The sequence below is a fragment of the Lipophrys pholis genome (genome assembly GCF_963383615.2).
Source record: "Lipophrys pholis genome assembly, chromosome: 1".
In the NCBI taxonomy this organism is placed as follows: domain Eukaryota; kingdom Metazoa; phylum Chordata; class Actinopteri; order Blenniiformes; family Blenniidae; genus Lipophrys; species Lipophrys pholis.
In genome coordinates this window covers 44359638-44377557 of record NC_137635.1, presented here as the reverse complement: position 1 = coordinate 44377557, position 17920 = coordinate 44359638, and the positions used below count along the sequence as shown (strand labels likewise).

General features: G+C 40.9%; 1 protein-coding gene across 1 annotated transcript; it reads right to left on the bottom strand.

The window, feature by feature from the left end:
• Nucleotides 1–104: 104 nt before the first annotated feature.
• LOC308113045 (coiled-coil domain-containing protein 39-like) lies at nt 105–10013 on the bottom strand (the record flags this gene model as incomplete). Its single annotated transcript, XM_080468949.1, has 20 exons — nt 105–117; nt 2943–3031; nt 3127–3306; nt 3389–3529; nt 3814–3920; nt 4009–4168; nt 4243–4366; nt 4832–4914; nt 5138–5275; nt 5363–5527; nt 5629–5823; nt 6285–6417; nt 6502–6605; nt 6688–6879; nt 6998–7126; nt 7514–7606; nt 7727–7885; nt 8092–8142; nt 8251–8370; nt 9903–10013. The coding sequence occupies 20 exons, from the start codon at nt 10011–10013 to the stop codon at nt 105–107; spliced, it is 2487 nt and encodes an 828-aa protein (XP_080325075.1).
• Nucleotides 10014–17920: the final 7907 nt, after the last annotated feature.

Below are 17920 nucleotides of genomic sequence, written 5' to 3'. Positions count from 1 at the left end.
GAGTATATATTAAGAGTATTCATTTTTCATATTCAAATACAGAGAAATCTTAGAGGAAAACCTGTTAGGAACAAAAAACTTGAGACTGGGGCGGAGGTTCACTCTCAGGGGAAGTTCCTGGAAAACCAATGAGAGGAATCAGACTGAGAGCAAATGAAAAGTTTAAGATGATTTTTATTATAGATTATTCTTTCAGAGTTGTTAACACTGGTTTGGGCAGAATAGCTGACATTGCCTATAAGAATGCTGCTTTAATAAGATAGGTCATGTATTATATTTTAACCAAAGTTATGGTAGTAGATGACCATGGCTAATCACATTTACCTGTATATTAGTCCATTGACACGGGCGATGATAACATATTTTACGATATAAATGTGGGAAAAAAAACCAGCAATTATGAATCAGATGTACTTTTAACATTCCCGAGAATTAATTTTTATCAATAGATCATGGAATTTCTTACCTTAAATTTTTTTTCTAAAACTCATTTTGATGAACTTTTAATTACAAAAAATACAGATCGTTCTTTTAAAAGTAATTATCGACTCACTATAATGATCTTGTGAAAAGAGTGTTGCAGTACAAGCCAATAACATCATTATCTCGTGAAAATGAATAAACGCCTGAAATTAGAAGGGAGTGGAACAAAGGGACAAAAAATAATGACTATTGGAGTGAGTGAGGTTATAATACAGTTTGTCCACTAGAGGGCACTAGCAGTGCAACATCTGCCATGCCAGAGGTGTACAAGCTCCGGCTCTGGACCCAATAATAGCATTTCTAAGAATTAAATACAAACAAAAGTGGCTGTTGTTGGAAATTACAAGAGAACAGAGATCATGGAGCATGACATATTATAACTTTAAATTACTTAATGATAATGACAAAATACACTCAGATTATATTATTTTTATTATAGGCAAATTTAATAAACACAAACAGATTTGACCAATTTTCAAAAGTCCAAAACATTTTCAAATTGTAATGTTAAGTTAAAATCACAAGGTCACACCACAAACAATCTTCAACACACCATAAATTGCATCACAGCTCTTTTATGTACCTTAAAGGAGACATATCATGCTTTTAAATCCTTCCTTTTTACATATAAATCATACAGTTGTGGTCTATATAAAGCGGAACTGCAATGCTTGGGTCTGAATTCCTCATTATTATAGCTCCACAGGCCCCTTTGCTACCCCTTTTCTGATGTGCTTCTGAGAGCAACTCGTTTTGGGGCGGTCTCTTCAAATGAAAATGAGACACTTCATGCCCCGCCTCCTCTCCAGGTTGCAGAGGTGACACTCGGTTCAACTACACCCTGTTCGGCCATCTTTGTAGTTTGATAGAACAGATACAATTATCTAGCGGCGCAGAAACTTTATACTCACACATTATTTACAAAATGTCAACAACGGAAGATTTGTCCATCCAGCCATCCTTGAAGTGCTTCGCGCACACAAAAATGACCTTACCCACAGATGTGGGTACATTTCTGTGAAAAATAAAACTCAACCAGGCACTTCGAAAAAGTTCTGATGCTGGGAGACGGTGTAACGAAGCTTGTGGGTTACTACATCCAACAACCGAACATTTTGACTTATCCTCTCGTAACTCCGGCATCCTTGAGGTTGGACTACAAAATCGCAGCGAGAAACAAAAATGGCGGATTGCTCGAAGTGTTGGGCCTGGAGTCAATGTCCTAATTTGGCAGTTCCGCTGCGAATACTGTGACGTCATTGTTCAAAAAACGTAATAGAGAATAGAAAAATCGAAACAGATTGCAAAATATGACCAAAACAGAATATAAAGATATCAACGGAGCACCCGAAGAGACTACTTTGAACTTTTCTGTACTTCTAAACACTCTAAATATACAACAAAATGCATTTAAGGGCTAAAAAGGTGGATTTAGCATGATATGTCCCCTTTAAACTCACTACAATCACAGACAAGGGTGTTTCATTCTTGAATGCAAAAATAAAGAATAATTATAATGAAACAATCAGGGAAGCATCTTTCTGTACTTTCTGCTACTTTTGCTGCTTCTGCTACTTTTTGTGCTTCTCCTACTTTTGCTACTTCTGCTTCTTTTGCTGTTTCTGCTACTTTTGCTACTTGTGCCGCTTGTGGTGCTTCTCCTACTTTTGCTACTTGTGCTGCTTGTGCTACTTTTGGAGCTTCTCTTACTTTAGCTGCTTTTGCTTCTTCTGCTACTTGTGCTACTTTAGCTGTTTTTGCTACTTTTGCTGTATCTGCTACTTCTGCTTCTTTTGCTGTTTCTGCTACTTTTGCTACTACTTCTGCTTCTTTTGCTGTTTCTGCTACTTTTGCTACGACTTTTGCTGTTTCTGCTACTTTGGCTGTTTTTGCTACTTCTGCAACTTTTGCTCCTATTGCTACTTTTGCTGTTTCTGCTACTTTGGCTGTTTTTGCTACTTCTGCAACTTTTGCTCCTATTGCTACTTTTGCTGTTTCTGCTACTTTTGCTACTACTTTAGCTATTTCTGCTACTTTTGCTGTTTCTGCTACTTCTGCAACTTTTGCTACTTCTGCTACTTCTGCTACTTTTGGTGTTTCTGCTGTTTCGGCTACTTTTGCTGTTTCTGCTACTTCTGCTACTTTTGCTACTTCTGCTGCTTCTGTGGCTTCTGCTGCTTCTGTGGCTTCTGCTGCTTCTGCTGCTTGCTGAGCCGGGATGTTTGGAGGTGACGGACATCGAAGACAAGATCAACCTTATGAACCGAGCTCGAGGGCACAGTAGACCTACAATGTGGAGAGAGCACAGTAAAGTCAATACACTGACATCTGCAGTCTAGTTAACAACTTATACAGATGAAAATCAATGTGAACTAATCTGGTTTGTGGTTCAAATAGGGAAATGTTCTTCTTTAGTGGAGATAATGATTTAATGACCACAGGCATTCATCAGGTCTGACCTGACAGAGGCCAATTTGAAGGCCGAGCTGGGATTGGAACTGCGGCGGCTGGTCAGCGTGGAAGGAGGAGTGGTAAGTGGGAGACCGGCCTAAAGGAACCAGGAGAAAATATCAAAGGTGAGTCACAAGCCAAGTCCTGTCTAAGTGCTTCCTCCTGAAGAAATGCTGTGTCAGACATGGATACCTGCTGGGAATATCTCTCCAGCACGAGCTTGAGGTCGGGGTGTTTCTCCATGGTCTCGCTCAGCATCGTGTCGAAAGTCCTGCTGAATTCTCTCAACTCCTTCAGCATAATGTCTTTCTCCTCGAGCGTCTCAGTCTTCGTGCTTTGCGCCGAGCGAATCTGTTTAATCAGCTGTGAGCACTGGCGACAAGAGAGACGGTGCAGGATTCGTTATGTGATGCATCAAGCGGACTGGAAACGGTGATCCAGTCAAACGTCAAACCTGTGCTGTGGCTCTGTCGATTTTCTCCAGCTGGGAAGAGATTTCTTTCTTCAACTTTGCGATGGGCTGCTGTTTGCCTTTCATCTTTTCTTTCTCCGCCTGCTCCTCCTGGAGCAAAGTCTCCAAGGTATTGCTCTTGTCCTGCGAAAAGCACAGGGACACCCATAAACCCCAAACATGACAAGCATTTCCCAGAAGAGCCAATACCATCCTGGGATGTGATGAAGACACAAAGTAACTCGAGCTATAAAATGGTTGACTTGCTATTTCAGCACTATCATGTTGCAGCTTTATCACAATGGAGGAAAGACATTCTGTACTCCATTGAAATCAATAATGTGTAATTGTTCACACTGTTTTCTTTTCAAACTGTCGCTGCTCAGTGAATGGATTCTGCTTAACGTAGAATAGAAAATGTCAAAAACCTGCAGGTCCTTCTGGAGTTCCTTGACCTGTTTTTTCTTGTCTCTCAGCACCGCTTCAGCCGCCTTCACCTCTTCTTCCAGACACAGTTTATCCTTCAACTCCGGATCTTAGAAAGGCGATCAGTGAAAGAAGCTCATCTCAACATTCAAAGCAGCCACATGAATTAATCCATGAATACTGACCACGTCGCTTACCGGATTCATCAACTTTGTTGATAGCTTGCTGAAGATGGGAGTTATGGTGGCTGAACAGCAGGTTGCCGTTGTCCAGAGCTGTATTTTCAAGCTCTAGCTTACGGATTTGGGCATCCAGAGCGTTGCCTTTCCGCCGGAGCTCCTCTGACTCCATTGCAGCCTGGAGAAAAGAATACGGTCGACTTTAAGTACGACCCTGGTCCGCGTCACGATTCTCTGAACGTCACCTCTCACCTTTGTGATGATGTAAGCCTGTGCTCTCTCCTCTTCCTCCTCAGGAACCGCCATGGTCATGGTTATGATCTCGAAACGTTTCTTCAAGATGTCAATCTTGTGCAGCTTCTCACTGAGCTCCATACTGAAACAGAGTCGGTCAATAAATGAAACGTTCATCTTGCCAAATTACTCAGACACTCAGTGATATATCTTAAAAACAAAGCGGTTATAGTATCTTTTTCTTCACACATCTTTTAAAGAGGTTTTTATCTGTAATGTCGTGTGAAGTGAAGCATGACAGTTAAATAGATTGATCAATGTTTTTTTTAAACCAATGAGTCAGAAGCTGTATTTACAAGAAGACACCTGGGAGAAGACCTCCAACAGACCACAGGCACGGAAAGCCAACGGCAGACACAGACTTCAGAGAAAACTGAAAACTGTGACTGGACACATTGGAAGTCACACTGGAGGTTGATACCTGAGTCTTTGCCTCTCCTGGTCCCTGAGATTCAGCAGCCGACGAAGCGTATCTCTCTGGATTTTGATCTCGTCCTGTCTCTCTCTGATGACTTTCTGCAGCTGCAGTTTTCTTTTCTCCGAGGACAGCATGCTGTGTTCCTTGTTGTAAAACAGATTGCTCAAGCGCGCCACCTCCGTCTTTAAGATCTGGCATCGCACCATGCATTCCTGAAAAGAGCACACGAGGTTCACAACATAGTGTATGACACTGTAAATAATGAAATATATATTTTTTGGTTTGGATTCTTCAGGTTTGGTTGATTTATTAAATTTTTTTTCAATTTAAACCACTACTGTCTGAAGATTGTCTAGTGAGCTGAAGACTGGAATTCAAAGGAAGTTAGTGGCTCAGGGTGATATCAGAGTCCTTGCAATACAGTCAGGAAGTTACCTCTTTCTTCAGTCTAAGAGTCGTCAGATTGTTTTCCTTGCCGTTACAACATTGCATGAGCTGATCTACTGTGCTGGACAGATCTCCCTTCTGTGCTACTGACTTGTCAACCTCCGTCTTCAAGCGGCGTAGAGCATTCTGCCAGGGACAAGGACTCATTTACATGAGGAGAAATTCCACTGTTTCATTGGTGCAAAATGATGAGGTTTGAAGTAAGAGACCGACCTTAGACTCTTTAAGTGCATTGTGAAGGATATTTGCCGTTTTCTTTTTCTCCTCGAGGTTTTGGGTGACTTCAGAGATTTTAATTTCCAACCTTTGTCGTTCATCTGAAGACAGATCCCCCTGGAGAACTGCCAGCTTTGCATTCAGCTGTTCTATCTGGGAAGACTACACAAAGCAGAGGGGAAATCATAAATGTTTACAGAGGAATTGAATGTCAACGATTGTTTCTGTTCAGAAATGTGAGCGGTGTGTTTGTGTGCGCCTGCCTGTTGGATGACGGTTTCCTTCTGTCTTCTCAGGATCTTCTCCAGCTTCTCGTGCCGGTTGGACTCGTTACTTAGGGTTGACTTACTGTTTGAAACCTGCAAGAGTAAATCCTTTTCCTTCGCCCTGAGAGCCTCTAATTGCTGCGTGGCAAGCAAAAGGTCCTTGCTGTTGTTACGCAGCAGGGCATCCAACTCCTGCAGCAAAGCAAAAGGAAGACGTCATACAGCAACTCCGCAACAATTAAAGTAAACGTATGGAATCTATGACGCAAATTCTGCTGAGCTGCTTATAGAGCAGGACAGAAAGTGGATCCTCTGGATCTTTCAGCTGCTCCCTTTGAGAGTTGCCACACTTCATATGTCTTTTCCCTTGTTTGTCAAACAAGTTCGTTTTATCATTTACATTATTAAAACAAAGGAGAATATATTGCATTTTAACTTTCTATTCAGATCATTATGTGGAGGGGGCGTCGATTCCTTATCCAGCAAACCTGACCTGAACATCTGAGAGAGAGGAAACACTTCAGAACGTGTTTTATTTGGTTTTGTTTCTAAGGATGCAATATGTGTGCCTCCTTCATGTTGTTTGAACTTCCTCTCAAGCGGCTTCACAGCAAATAAGTGCTTTGTGATCTTGAGTGGTTGGAGTCACCCACCTTGACCTGCTGCTCCTCGTCCTTGAGAAACTGGTCCATCTGAGCGGCCCTCTCTTCCTCGGTGAGAGCCGTTTGGGTCACAACTTTCAGCTTCTCCTCCAGAGCAGCGCTGTAGGCGTCTTGCTCCTTGAGTCTGTAACGTGAAAAGAGATCGACTGATGAAGAATCGCCGTGTTAATTATTAGAGAGAGCTAGAGTGCCGTGATAATTCACTGACTTTTCATTGTTGTCCCGAATCTCCGTCTTCATTTTGGTGATGTCGGACCTCAGAGAATTCACATAAGTGGTGACTTTGTGCAGTTCCACTTTGCAAAATCCCACCTGCATGACACGTGGAAATGTGTTTACTCTCACCATATGAGGGTAGATCACTTTGAAATTCATTAGACTTTAAGAGGCTGACCTCATCTTGCAGAGTGCGGGAGTTACTATCCTTCTCCATCAGGTCCTGCTCTAGTTTAATCGACTCATGTTTGGATAAGTCTCTTTCCCTTTTTATTTCCTTGTTGTTCTTCTTCTGAGTCTCAAGTCGGTGCGTGGTCTCTGTCAGGGTGGCACAGTTTTCTCTGTACTTTGCATTGGCCTGGGCAAGTTGCTGCAACGATGGAAGTACAAGAATGATATTTATCAAATGCGCTCTTCGGTCTTCATTAACATTTCGTTGGATTTCTGTCCGTGTGTCTTTTATCAGCAGAATCAGTGAGACACTTTACCAGCGCGCACTGCTGCGTCTCAGCATCTCGCTGATTCCTCTGCTTGATGGCGTCTTCCCACAGCTGGGTGAGCTGCTGAGTCTCCTGGTAAGTCTTCCGCAAGTTCTCTGTACCCTTGTCCAAGGCAAACTGATAAGAAAGCACAAGTAGAGAGAATGGGGCGATGACAACAACCATGCAACAACAACAAAAATAACATGCTTATCTTAAGTAACCCTGACATTCTGTCACACCTCATAAGGCACAATTACCCAGGAAGTATTGAACCTATTGCAGGAAAAACAAACACCTGTTGCTGAACGATTATTGAAACAAATGAAAAATGCCAAATTGCATTTTTTGAATTTCAGGATGTGGAGTCCAAATGTGACAATATTTCACTGAAATTGTGCATTTTCTGTGAAATAACAGACATTTATTGTGCGATTTTAGGCTAAGATCAAGGACTTATATGTCTTTGCTCAGTGTGGTTCAATCAAACAAACAGCTCATGTGTAAAAGGTTTTCTCACGTTACCTGTAAACATTTGTTTTCAGTCAGCGCTTTTTCAAACACTTTGCGCTTGTCATTGACCTCCACCGTCATCTTCTCTATAGCCAGAGTCAGCATCTATATGAGGAAAGATTTGAACGCGTGCTTTAGTCATACCAGGTGAAAAAACATTGGCTTTAAACTTTCATTTGCTGCTCAACACAGAATCATTGAACTATGGCAGGAGAGTTTCCTTACCTTGACCTTCTTGTCATCCTTGTGGGCGTACTTCATAACAGCCATTGTGTCTTCGGTCTGTTGTGCCTCCTTCTTTAAAAAGGTCTCCATGGTCTGTTGGTCCCAGTTCTTCTTTTCTTGAAACTTTTCCAGTTTCCGATTGGCCTGGAAGATGCGGTTCTGTGAATTCAGACAGAGGATGGTAAGAACTTTTTTGTCACAAGCAGTTTTGTATTTCTGAGCTTGTAAACATTAGAATTAACAACTGCAATAGATTTTTCTTCAGACACCTCCAAATTTTCTTTTCTTTCATTAATGGATTGGACTTCTGTCTTCATCCTAATGACTCTCTTTGACAGGACACCTCTTTTTCTGTCTGCGAGTACAGCAAGGTCCTTCTGAATTTCTTCTTCTCTTTCCTTAATTTTGATCAGAGCCTGTGTGACAAACAAACAACACACTCAACATATTGACTGTTTTGTTTTTCTCCTCCAAAACAAACCCGCATCAAATGTGTATTGATATATATCTGTATATATATTCACCTCTGTGTTTCTCATCTCATTATCCAAACCCTTCATCGTTTCAGCTATCATCAGCTTTGTGTCCTGGTTTTTTTCTATTTTCATGTTCGCCTCCGCCAACTTCATCTCTTCTTTGCGAATCTGATTTTGACAAAGTCAGGAAATGACAATTAGTTACCATACACACAAAATATTGACACACTGACAAATGAAATTCAAGGTTTAAAAGACTAAGTGATGGCGTTTCAAACAGCCAGTACTGTCTTGTGCCGCCCCCTGGCGGCAAAAAGAGGCACCTCAGGACACACAGAGAGACATACGGACGACCACACACTCACATCCACAATAACAAGACAATGGTCACCAGATAACGTGCAGTCTATGGGAGGAAGGTGGTCTTGCTGTGAGGCACCATCTTAATCGATAGGTGCACTTTGTGCAACATGTGTTCTGAAAAGTGCTATATAAATAAAGTTATTATTATTATTAATATTATTATTATTCATTTCATCTGAGTTATATATAGTAGCTTTGGTTTGCACTTTATGTAACCAGTAGAGCTCTGCAGGGCCAGGTTTTTTTTGTTTGTTTGTTTTTTTACAAATTCTTAATCTAGTTCTGGAAGGCCAAGCTGCTGACTGGACATCCCACTTGGTAAGAGGGAGCTCCATCTTCAGCATTGTCCTTAACAATGCAGCAATGCCATTTTAAATTCCTGTAGAAATTAACTACATTATATGTGTGTGTGTCTGTATGTATGTAACCAATGTGTTTTACCAACTCTTCCCATCCAAAGCGGATGGGAGAAGCATCTCATGGAGGAAATCAAACATCAGTGTCTCTTGCCATGGAGAAGCTCCCTGCAGTGTTTCACGGTGATGTTACTACCTGACCAACCTAGTTAACATCGATACGAGCAAGCGATGGTCACTTTTTTTTTGTTGTTGACATTTTTCCAGATCATTTTTCCATGCACATCGACTCATTTGTTTGATTGTTTGAAATGTTTATTTCGAATAACAAAACCAAAAAAATAAGGAAAATGAAAAACAACTAAGTTTTCCTCTCAACTAAATAAATAAATGAATAACAGTAATAATAATATAATTATAAATCAAGAAAAACATAATCAGATGAATATTCGAAAGGGAGTGAGAAGAAGTAAAACTTATTTACTCCCACCCCTTGTCCTAAAGTAAATAGCATATTCAACTTCCTTCCATCTCTTACATACATACATAGACACACCCACACACACACGCACACACGCACACACGTACATACAGCCACATACATGCCCTGTGCAGTACATAGAATATATATACATACACGTCCATTCATACATATCTACACAGACATAAACACCTATACCCACACACAAGCACACATACAGTACACACATCATACATAACGCGTATGCTGTGAGTAAGATGTACTTAACATCCTGTAATATACATGCACACCTAATTAAACACTCATGCTAAATACATTATTACGTATAAACATACACACATAGCCTAATACGTTCATCCATTTACACATGTACAGTCCCACATATAAATATATATGTACCATATAAGCACAATTCGCACAAACACTACAAGCGAGACGAGCAAAACTAATTTGAATTAATTAGTGTTGTGGTCAGTAGCATTGCACTTTGCCCCACTCACCTCCTCGATCAGAGCCATGGTCTCAGCGTCCACCTCGGGGACAGCGTAACGTTTGTCCCAGCCCATTTCTAACTCAAGATTCTCGAGAATGTCCGCTACACAACTAGTCATCTTGCTACGTCTCTCTTTACCAACTAAACTGAAATTAAAACTGCTCGTAATGTTGCCCGCGTAGACGTACTGTCGCCGTATTAAAAGATATCGTCATAGTGATGTCACAACCGGTCATAAAAGAACTGGATCTGATCAAAGCGAATGTTTGCGCTGTTTTGACGCCCCCGCCCATTTGTGCAATAAAGCTCTAACAAAAATAAAAACTGATCAAAGCCACATTTGTGATAAATTGGTCACAGTTTTTTGGGATTCATTCCAAAAAGTTTAAAAGATTTCAAAAAGCTAAAACATAACCGGAAAGTCTTAAAAAAAAGGCTGCACATTTTGATATTTGAATGGTTAAAATCGGTTAAAGATTGTAGGAGGAGAAGGAAGGAATCCGCTGGTTTTTCTTATTCTTTTTACATAAAAACGAATGAAAATATTCCTCAACGCACCCCAATTCCTGCATATCTCGTCTTCCTCATCATTGATGCTAACATGGGATAAACCATGTACATAACTCCGTTTTTAGGCCACACAAGCAAACACAAAACAATTTCAATAAAGTTAACAGAGAAATAAATGTTATATTGTCTATACGCTTTGTATAGATCTACTTAAATGATTTATGGAACTTATTGTGTGGCTGGGTAGGAGTGGCCATCCCTCAATCCGAAAGTTGCTGGTTCAGTTTCCCATCACTACCAGTTCACACCTCGAAGTCTCCTTGAGCAAAACACTGAAGCCCAAATTGCTCCCAGTGGAGGGATTGAGCATCTTGCATGGCAGCCGCCTCCATTGGCATGTGACTGAATGGCTGAATGTAATTACCAGTGTCCAGTGCCTTGGGATTGCTCAAGCAATGGAAAAGCTGAAATCCATTTACCTTATCTTGCATGGTGGAGCAGTGGTCTTGCCTGTTTATTACACTTTGTATTAAATTTACACTGAATCGATGATAAACATTTGTTGAAGTGAAACTCATTTTATGCACAAGAAGTACCTGATTTCAAACTGAAGCAAAAGTTGCTTCATTGAGCTCAACAGTTGCCTGAAGGATTGCCACAACTGCACAACAAATATAGGATAAATACATACATACATACATACATACATACATACATACATACATACATACATACATACATACATACATACATACATACATACATACATACATACATACATACATACATACATATATACTGTACATATATAGGATATATACATGTGCAAAAACTATTAAAAATCCTATTTTAAGTGATTCATTTATGTTTATAAAGTGCTCTTCTCACTGTTTGCTGAACTAGGCCTGGACAGGACAGTCATTGGTTTCAGGGACTGTGAAAGAGGAGTGAAATCCATTGTTGTGGTTTCCATGGTCGAAAATATGGTGGCCCAGAATTGCCAACAATACAACACACCAACAAAAGCCACAACACACCAACAACAGCCGCAACAAAACAACAAAAGCCACAACACAACAACAAAAGCAACAACACAACAACAAAAGCCACAACACACCAACAAAAGCCGCAACACAACAACAAAAGCAACAACACACCAACAAAAGCCACAACACAACAAAAGCCACAACACACCAACAAAAGCCGCAACACAACAACAAAAGCAACAACACACCAACAAAAGCCGCAACACAACAAAAGCCACAACACACCAACAAAAGCCACAACACAACAACAAAAGTTCTTAAAAGCTCTCCGACTGCTGCGTCCTTCCGTTGTGGCATTTTGCTGGTGTGCTGTGACTTTTGTTGTTGTGTTGCGACTTTTGTTGTTGTGTTGTGGCTTTTGTTGATGTGTTGTGTTGTTGGCCCTTCTGGGCCACCGTACGAAAAGGGAAAGTGTGCTGGGGAAATACACTAAATATTTATTTAATACATTAACTCACTCAGGGGCTCCTTTAAATGTTTCTGAATTGTACTCACTGGCCTGTGCAGCACATGTGCATCTTATTTCATACATTAAAAACAGGAATAGGAAGAAATGGCCAATGTCATGATGTTGCGTTTCTGATTGGCTATCATGGCTTCATGCTTCTCCTTACACTGCCCCCTACAGGTTTGGCATGCTCATAGTAGCTCTGAACCAGGTGTACATGCGGGTCTGTGTAAATGAAGATTCTTTTGCAAACGTAGAGGGGGAAATATCCGTTTATGTAAAATCCAGAGTGCGTGTAAACGTGGCCTGAGTTTCACATGAACAAATGTTTGCAAAGATAAAGGATGGCATTTAGACGTTTGCTCACGCGGTGCAAGAGAGCGGGGAGTCACGTGGCGTTGTAGCCTCCTGCAACAGAAACAAACCACAAATTGCGAAACTCTGTCATGAAACAAAACTTACTTCTAACACTTCTAATCACCTAATTATGTTAAATATTAATAGTTTAACTATTTAAACACCAAGAGACACTTACATTTGCAGTGCTTAGGGATGATTTTGGCCTAATATTTGAATTCCGACGAGTCCCGGATCAAACTGGGCTCGGGTTGGTGGAACGAGTGTGAATGTTAACGAGAGTGTGCTCCTCAGCAGAGAAATGATGAGCCGTGAAATAGGAGAGGCTGTGCGCATCGGGAGATGGTTGAGGTTTGACACTGGCTCTCCTTCACATGCCGGCCGTCAGCCTGAAACCGATGCCGCGCGACCTTGGAGGCTGGAATTTAGTGCCTCCCTGAAGTGTAGAGCGTGGACTAAACTCACCCTAATCCTCTCCTGACAGCACAGGTTGATCTGCAGAGCTTCGATTCAATTCAGTTTTGGTCATGTCGGCTCAATTACAATGTAACGTGGATATCTTCAGGCATTCAGTGCTGGAAGAATAAAGAGTGGAGCATGGGTGAATAAGAAGAAATCTCCAGCAGTTGTGGAGGATTTCTGCTTGTATGTTTTGTTGGTGGAAAGTAAGAGAGAAGACAGCAGGATGAAGCGTGACCAGTGTTGTGGAAGACACTGAGGAAACACGCCAATGTCAGTCGACGCATTGAAATTGAATAGAAGTTAAACATTTCAAACCAAAGATAGTAAGACTTTGATTCCTCTTTTCTTTTGAGATTTTACAACTACATGGTATTTATGCTTAAAAGAATATGTTGTAGAGTGTAAAATAGATCAAATTCAGACATGTATTCTCATTTGCAGATTAGAACATTCGCCAAATGAGATATTCATCTCTTTAAATGGATTTGTCCATTGTATCGACAAATCCTGCGGATGATTAAATGTCATACTGTTCAACAAAAGTTGACGTCCTGGACACATCAGGTATATTTTTGAAATCTAAAACTTCAATACCACCTATCTTATTGGTTTTATGTGATCAGTGTTTCAAGTCAAACATGGTGACACTGTGGTATTCTTTCAGATTACATTTCTTTAATGTTTTCAGCTTAAATGATACAAAATGTAAATCCAGTGAAATTTATCAGCACAATTCTTTCTTTTTTTTTACTTTGATGGGAGCTTCTGATTTGACACAACTTTGGAAGTTTCCCCTCTTTCACCAGCATTTTAGAGTCAAGCGATGAGACACCGCTGACTTTGACTAACGCAGCTTCTCTGAAATGCTGCTGCTGTGCATCCCGAGTTCTTCTACACACGTGTGAGTAGGTGGACAATAACGAACAATGGCGGCCAATGACGGTCACAGATTTTTGCAACCTGATTAAAAATGTGGATATTGTTGGGAGAACCTGGAGAAAAGCCAAACTGTTGCGACGTTTTATATGACAACCGTGAGATGATGATAATAATGCTGCTTTTGTTATAGAACAGGAGAGTGTAACGAGTGATAGAGTGAAAGAAATGAGCGGGAGAGCGCTGGAGGGAAAAAATGAGGAACAAACAGAGTGAAATGAGGCGAGAGTGAAAAGTGATATTAAACAGTGAAGAGACGATAAGGAGAGATTGCTTAAGAAAGAGAAGAGAAGAGAACTGAGGAAGACTGAAGTGAAATAAGAAGCGGTCTGTCTTGGTCTCTGCCATTTTACTGACAAAATCCAGAATGGTTGTGCATTTGTTCACCTCTGTATCCAAAACCAAGATGACACACTGGTCCTGTTCAACTCTCAGTGGGTGGAGGTTTACTGTGGTGGAGCATCAGCAGGCAAACACACATGAAAATGCTCTTTGAGTTGAAACGTCTTCGATCCAGGCCACGAAGGCTGCAGAGATGGAAAACAAGTGGGGGAAGCGACTGTGATGGTGAGAGGGTAGAAATGTAATTTGAGTTGCAACTATCATTTTGGAAACGTCTCATTGCCGTCTCATATGACGTCACTCTGGGGGACCTGAGGTTTTGTTATCATGTCAGAAAAACTGAGAAACAAGTTTCAACTCAGCAAACCAAAATCTTTAACAAGCAGTGAGAAATCCTGAAGGCCTCCTCGTGGTTCTTGAGAGAAACGATCCCCGACAAAGCTGAAATTGGGTCAAAGCTGGAGGTGAAACTGGGCTATCTGATCATCACGCCTGTCTTTGGAGAAAAGCTTGCTACGGCGTGTTTTTGGTGAAAGAATTGATTGGTGGCTCAGCGCTCCATCAGGTCGTCTCCTGGGTCCGGGCTCTGCAACTTTAAGGATCAAAAGAGACGCGTTTGCCACTTTTCAATGAATAGAACACGTCTAATCTTTAAAATTAGGAAAAAACTGTTTTCTTCTTTCATGTTTTTAACATTTCCAAATGGAAGTAAAACTGAATCTTGACTATTATTTTGCTATTCATCAGGGACGTTCAGTTCAGGGCCACATACAGTCCAGTTTCATCTTTAATACTTTTGAAATTGTAAGCAGTCTTTCCATTTTTCCAGCATTTTATCCGTTTCACTGGAAGCTAAAAAGCTGTCACCTCTGAGTTTGGGTCTGTGGAGGTTTCATCCTGTTTAACATTCCTTTTCCCTCTCACATGTTGCCACTGTGAGCTCATGAGGGATGGTGAGGTTTGACTGCAGGAGGCTCCTTCTTTGTGAAATCCTCAGGGTGCCGCCGTCGTCGTCTCCGGGCAGGCCGGCAGCTGTCAGCCATGGGGACTATTTTGGTCAGGGGAGAACCCAGCCAACTTTCACACTTTTGAGCTTGATGGAGTGAAGCAGAAGAGTTCGTGCTTGGAGTGTGTGATGAAGGAGCCACTGGAGCAGAGGCAGTGCCCCTCTTTACCCCTCAGCCATTGTTTAAGTGTGCTGTGATAGTCAGAGAGGAGATCTGGAATCACCTCACCGACTGGGCGTCTTCTCTTTAACTCACTTTGTGGGGCCGGGAAACACGAGAGCACTTGTGAGCGCCGCGCCGCAGAGCTGCAGTTTCTCCTTGTAGCAGGAGAGTTGTGGGTTCAAGTCCAGGCTGTAAGGAGTTTGGGGGGGGGGGCAGGTTCCACATACAGCTCAAGTTCATTTTATACACATTTTTCTAAGGTCTGATTTGGTTTTAAAGGCTTCAGAGTCATTATTCACATCAATGTGGAAGTGGTAGGATTATATAAGCTTTGATTTTCAGTCTTCCTGTTTGTGTGAATGTGTTATACACAGATGTATTTAAGCATGTGTAAATAACAGTATATGCCGATACATGCATATACTGATGACGTACATGTCTGGATAAAATGATCATCACTGTTTTAAAATGTGGAAATGTACCTTTAGATTAAAACATGAGCACATGATTGTAAACCGGAAACTGCTATAAAGCCTTTTTGAAATGTATTAATCAGTTACTTGGACTTGTTGTTGTAATTATTATTAGTTTAGTGGGTTTTGTTGTTTTATCTGGTTTCAACTAACAAAATATTCTGTACACTTGGAATTATTTGAGTCGGGTAATAAGTGGCTACATCAATGGAACAATATTACTGTTACCATTTACAATCCATAAAGTATTTAATGTAAAAAAAATTATTGATAGAATTTGATTTCAGGCCTTTCAGTGGAAACAAATTGTCGCACACATCAGTTTGTAGAACTTGGTACTGGAGGCCGTTTCCTTCTGACAGCGTTCAAAAATGATCCGGATGACAGAAATATGGATTGACAGGCAGGAGGTTGAATTACATCCTATGAACATTGTTTCATGATATTATTTGCATTAAGAGTAAATCATGTGGTGCTTGAACAGAAAAGCCCATACACATGATAATAAATGCACTAACACAGTGTAAAATGATAAAACCAGTTTTTAATTGATCTCCTTAGAACCATAAGTGAAATAAAAGGAAAATACAAGATGACTAAGAACAACATGGGCACTGTTTCACCTGTGACAGTAAAGATGACAGTAACTATATAAATATTCATCATCAACCACTTTTGAAAAGGAAAAAAACAACAACAACAATATACAGTGAGGTCAACCTCCTATACAGATATGAGATTGTTGAAGTAAAGCATAGAAAAAGGTCAACGCTCATTTCATCCACATAACTGGACCGTCTGCAGCTGTTGAACTGAGGCCAGACGCCACATCAGCCGCTTCCATTAAAGAAAAACCTTCCCAGAGACCCTCCGTCAAGCTCATCTCCTGATTAAACAGCAGAAGAACTCAGCAGTGCCGCTTGATCGCCTCCTCTCTCTTCTCACACAAACTTTCCTCTCCTCCGGTCAGACCGGAGTCCTTCTCTTCTCTTGACTACTGAACTCAAACACGTCAGAAAAGATGACAATCAGCTGCGTCTCGGTTTCCAGCAGAGCTCCAGTCGGTCAGAACTCAACACGGCCCTGCGGTTAGAAGCTCCTGTTTGTTGTGTTGTTACAACGGTACAATGACAGCACGGCGCCTTATTTAGACTTTGACACTTTACGTGAGTTTGGAGCCGTTCGACTGACGTTGGCAGGTTTGATTGTTGTGGATGCAGGATTCATTCTGCGGCTGAAAACAGAGACTCCCACTTTTAAATCATGACCACACTTCTCCGGTGGGAACCTGCGTGGACTGTGTGCTGGACGGTTTCACAAACGGCAGGTGAGCTACGCTTTTCCTGTGACGTCATGGCGACTCCGTTTATTTACTGCAACACAAGTCGAAGCCCCTGCCGCCCCTCAAACAGACGTCTGCGTTTTAAACTTTCATTTCAATCTTCGATCTCTCAAAAGTATTCCTCCTTTTAATATTTTACCTTCATGGTCACTTTAATTTCTCTCTTTTTCAAGCAATTTACAAACACTCCTCTTTAATATTAAACTGGAAACGTTTCTTACCAAAAAAAAAAAGTGTGTTGTTAATCATATTAAAATATGTAAAATAGGTGATTTAATGAATTTTTCTCTGTAAGGTGTCTGATTGAAGTGAACAAGCGTCTAACCAAGTGGCGTTCATATTCAGTGACTGGATTTTGCTGACTGTGTCTCAGTAAGGGAAACAGCTGTGTGTGGGCGGTTCAGTCACCGCTGCCACTGTTTTAACTACAATTACACAACAGAGACACAAGAACAACCAAAATCAACAGAAATCAGGAGGTGGAAACCAATGAGGCCAAGACTGCTGAACGCGGAGTTACTTTGAATATCGAAATAAAAGAAAGGAAACAAGTGACGGAGGCCAGCTTGTCTTATTTAGGCTACTGGAGGAGTTCACAGCTTTAGAAGCTCCAATAAGAGCTTTAATGGGTTTTATAATATATATATATATAATATAGTGTCAATAAAACAGTGAAGACACCATCAAACAGGCACAGGGATCTGCAACCTGTGGCGCCCCCTGTGGTGGCTCCCTGCAACTTTCACAGAAATATGTGAAAATAAACTGTCTTTTATTTTTGTTTTAATTTGTTGAATGAAATGGATCCAAATAAAATTTTCTAAATAAAATATTCTTCAGTGTGTACAGATGTTGGTTTATTGATATGGTTGATATGTGAAGAGTAATTAGCAGGTAATGAAGCTATGATGAAAACACTAAATAACGGAAAATGCTAAAA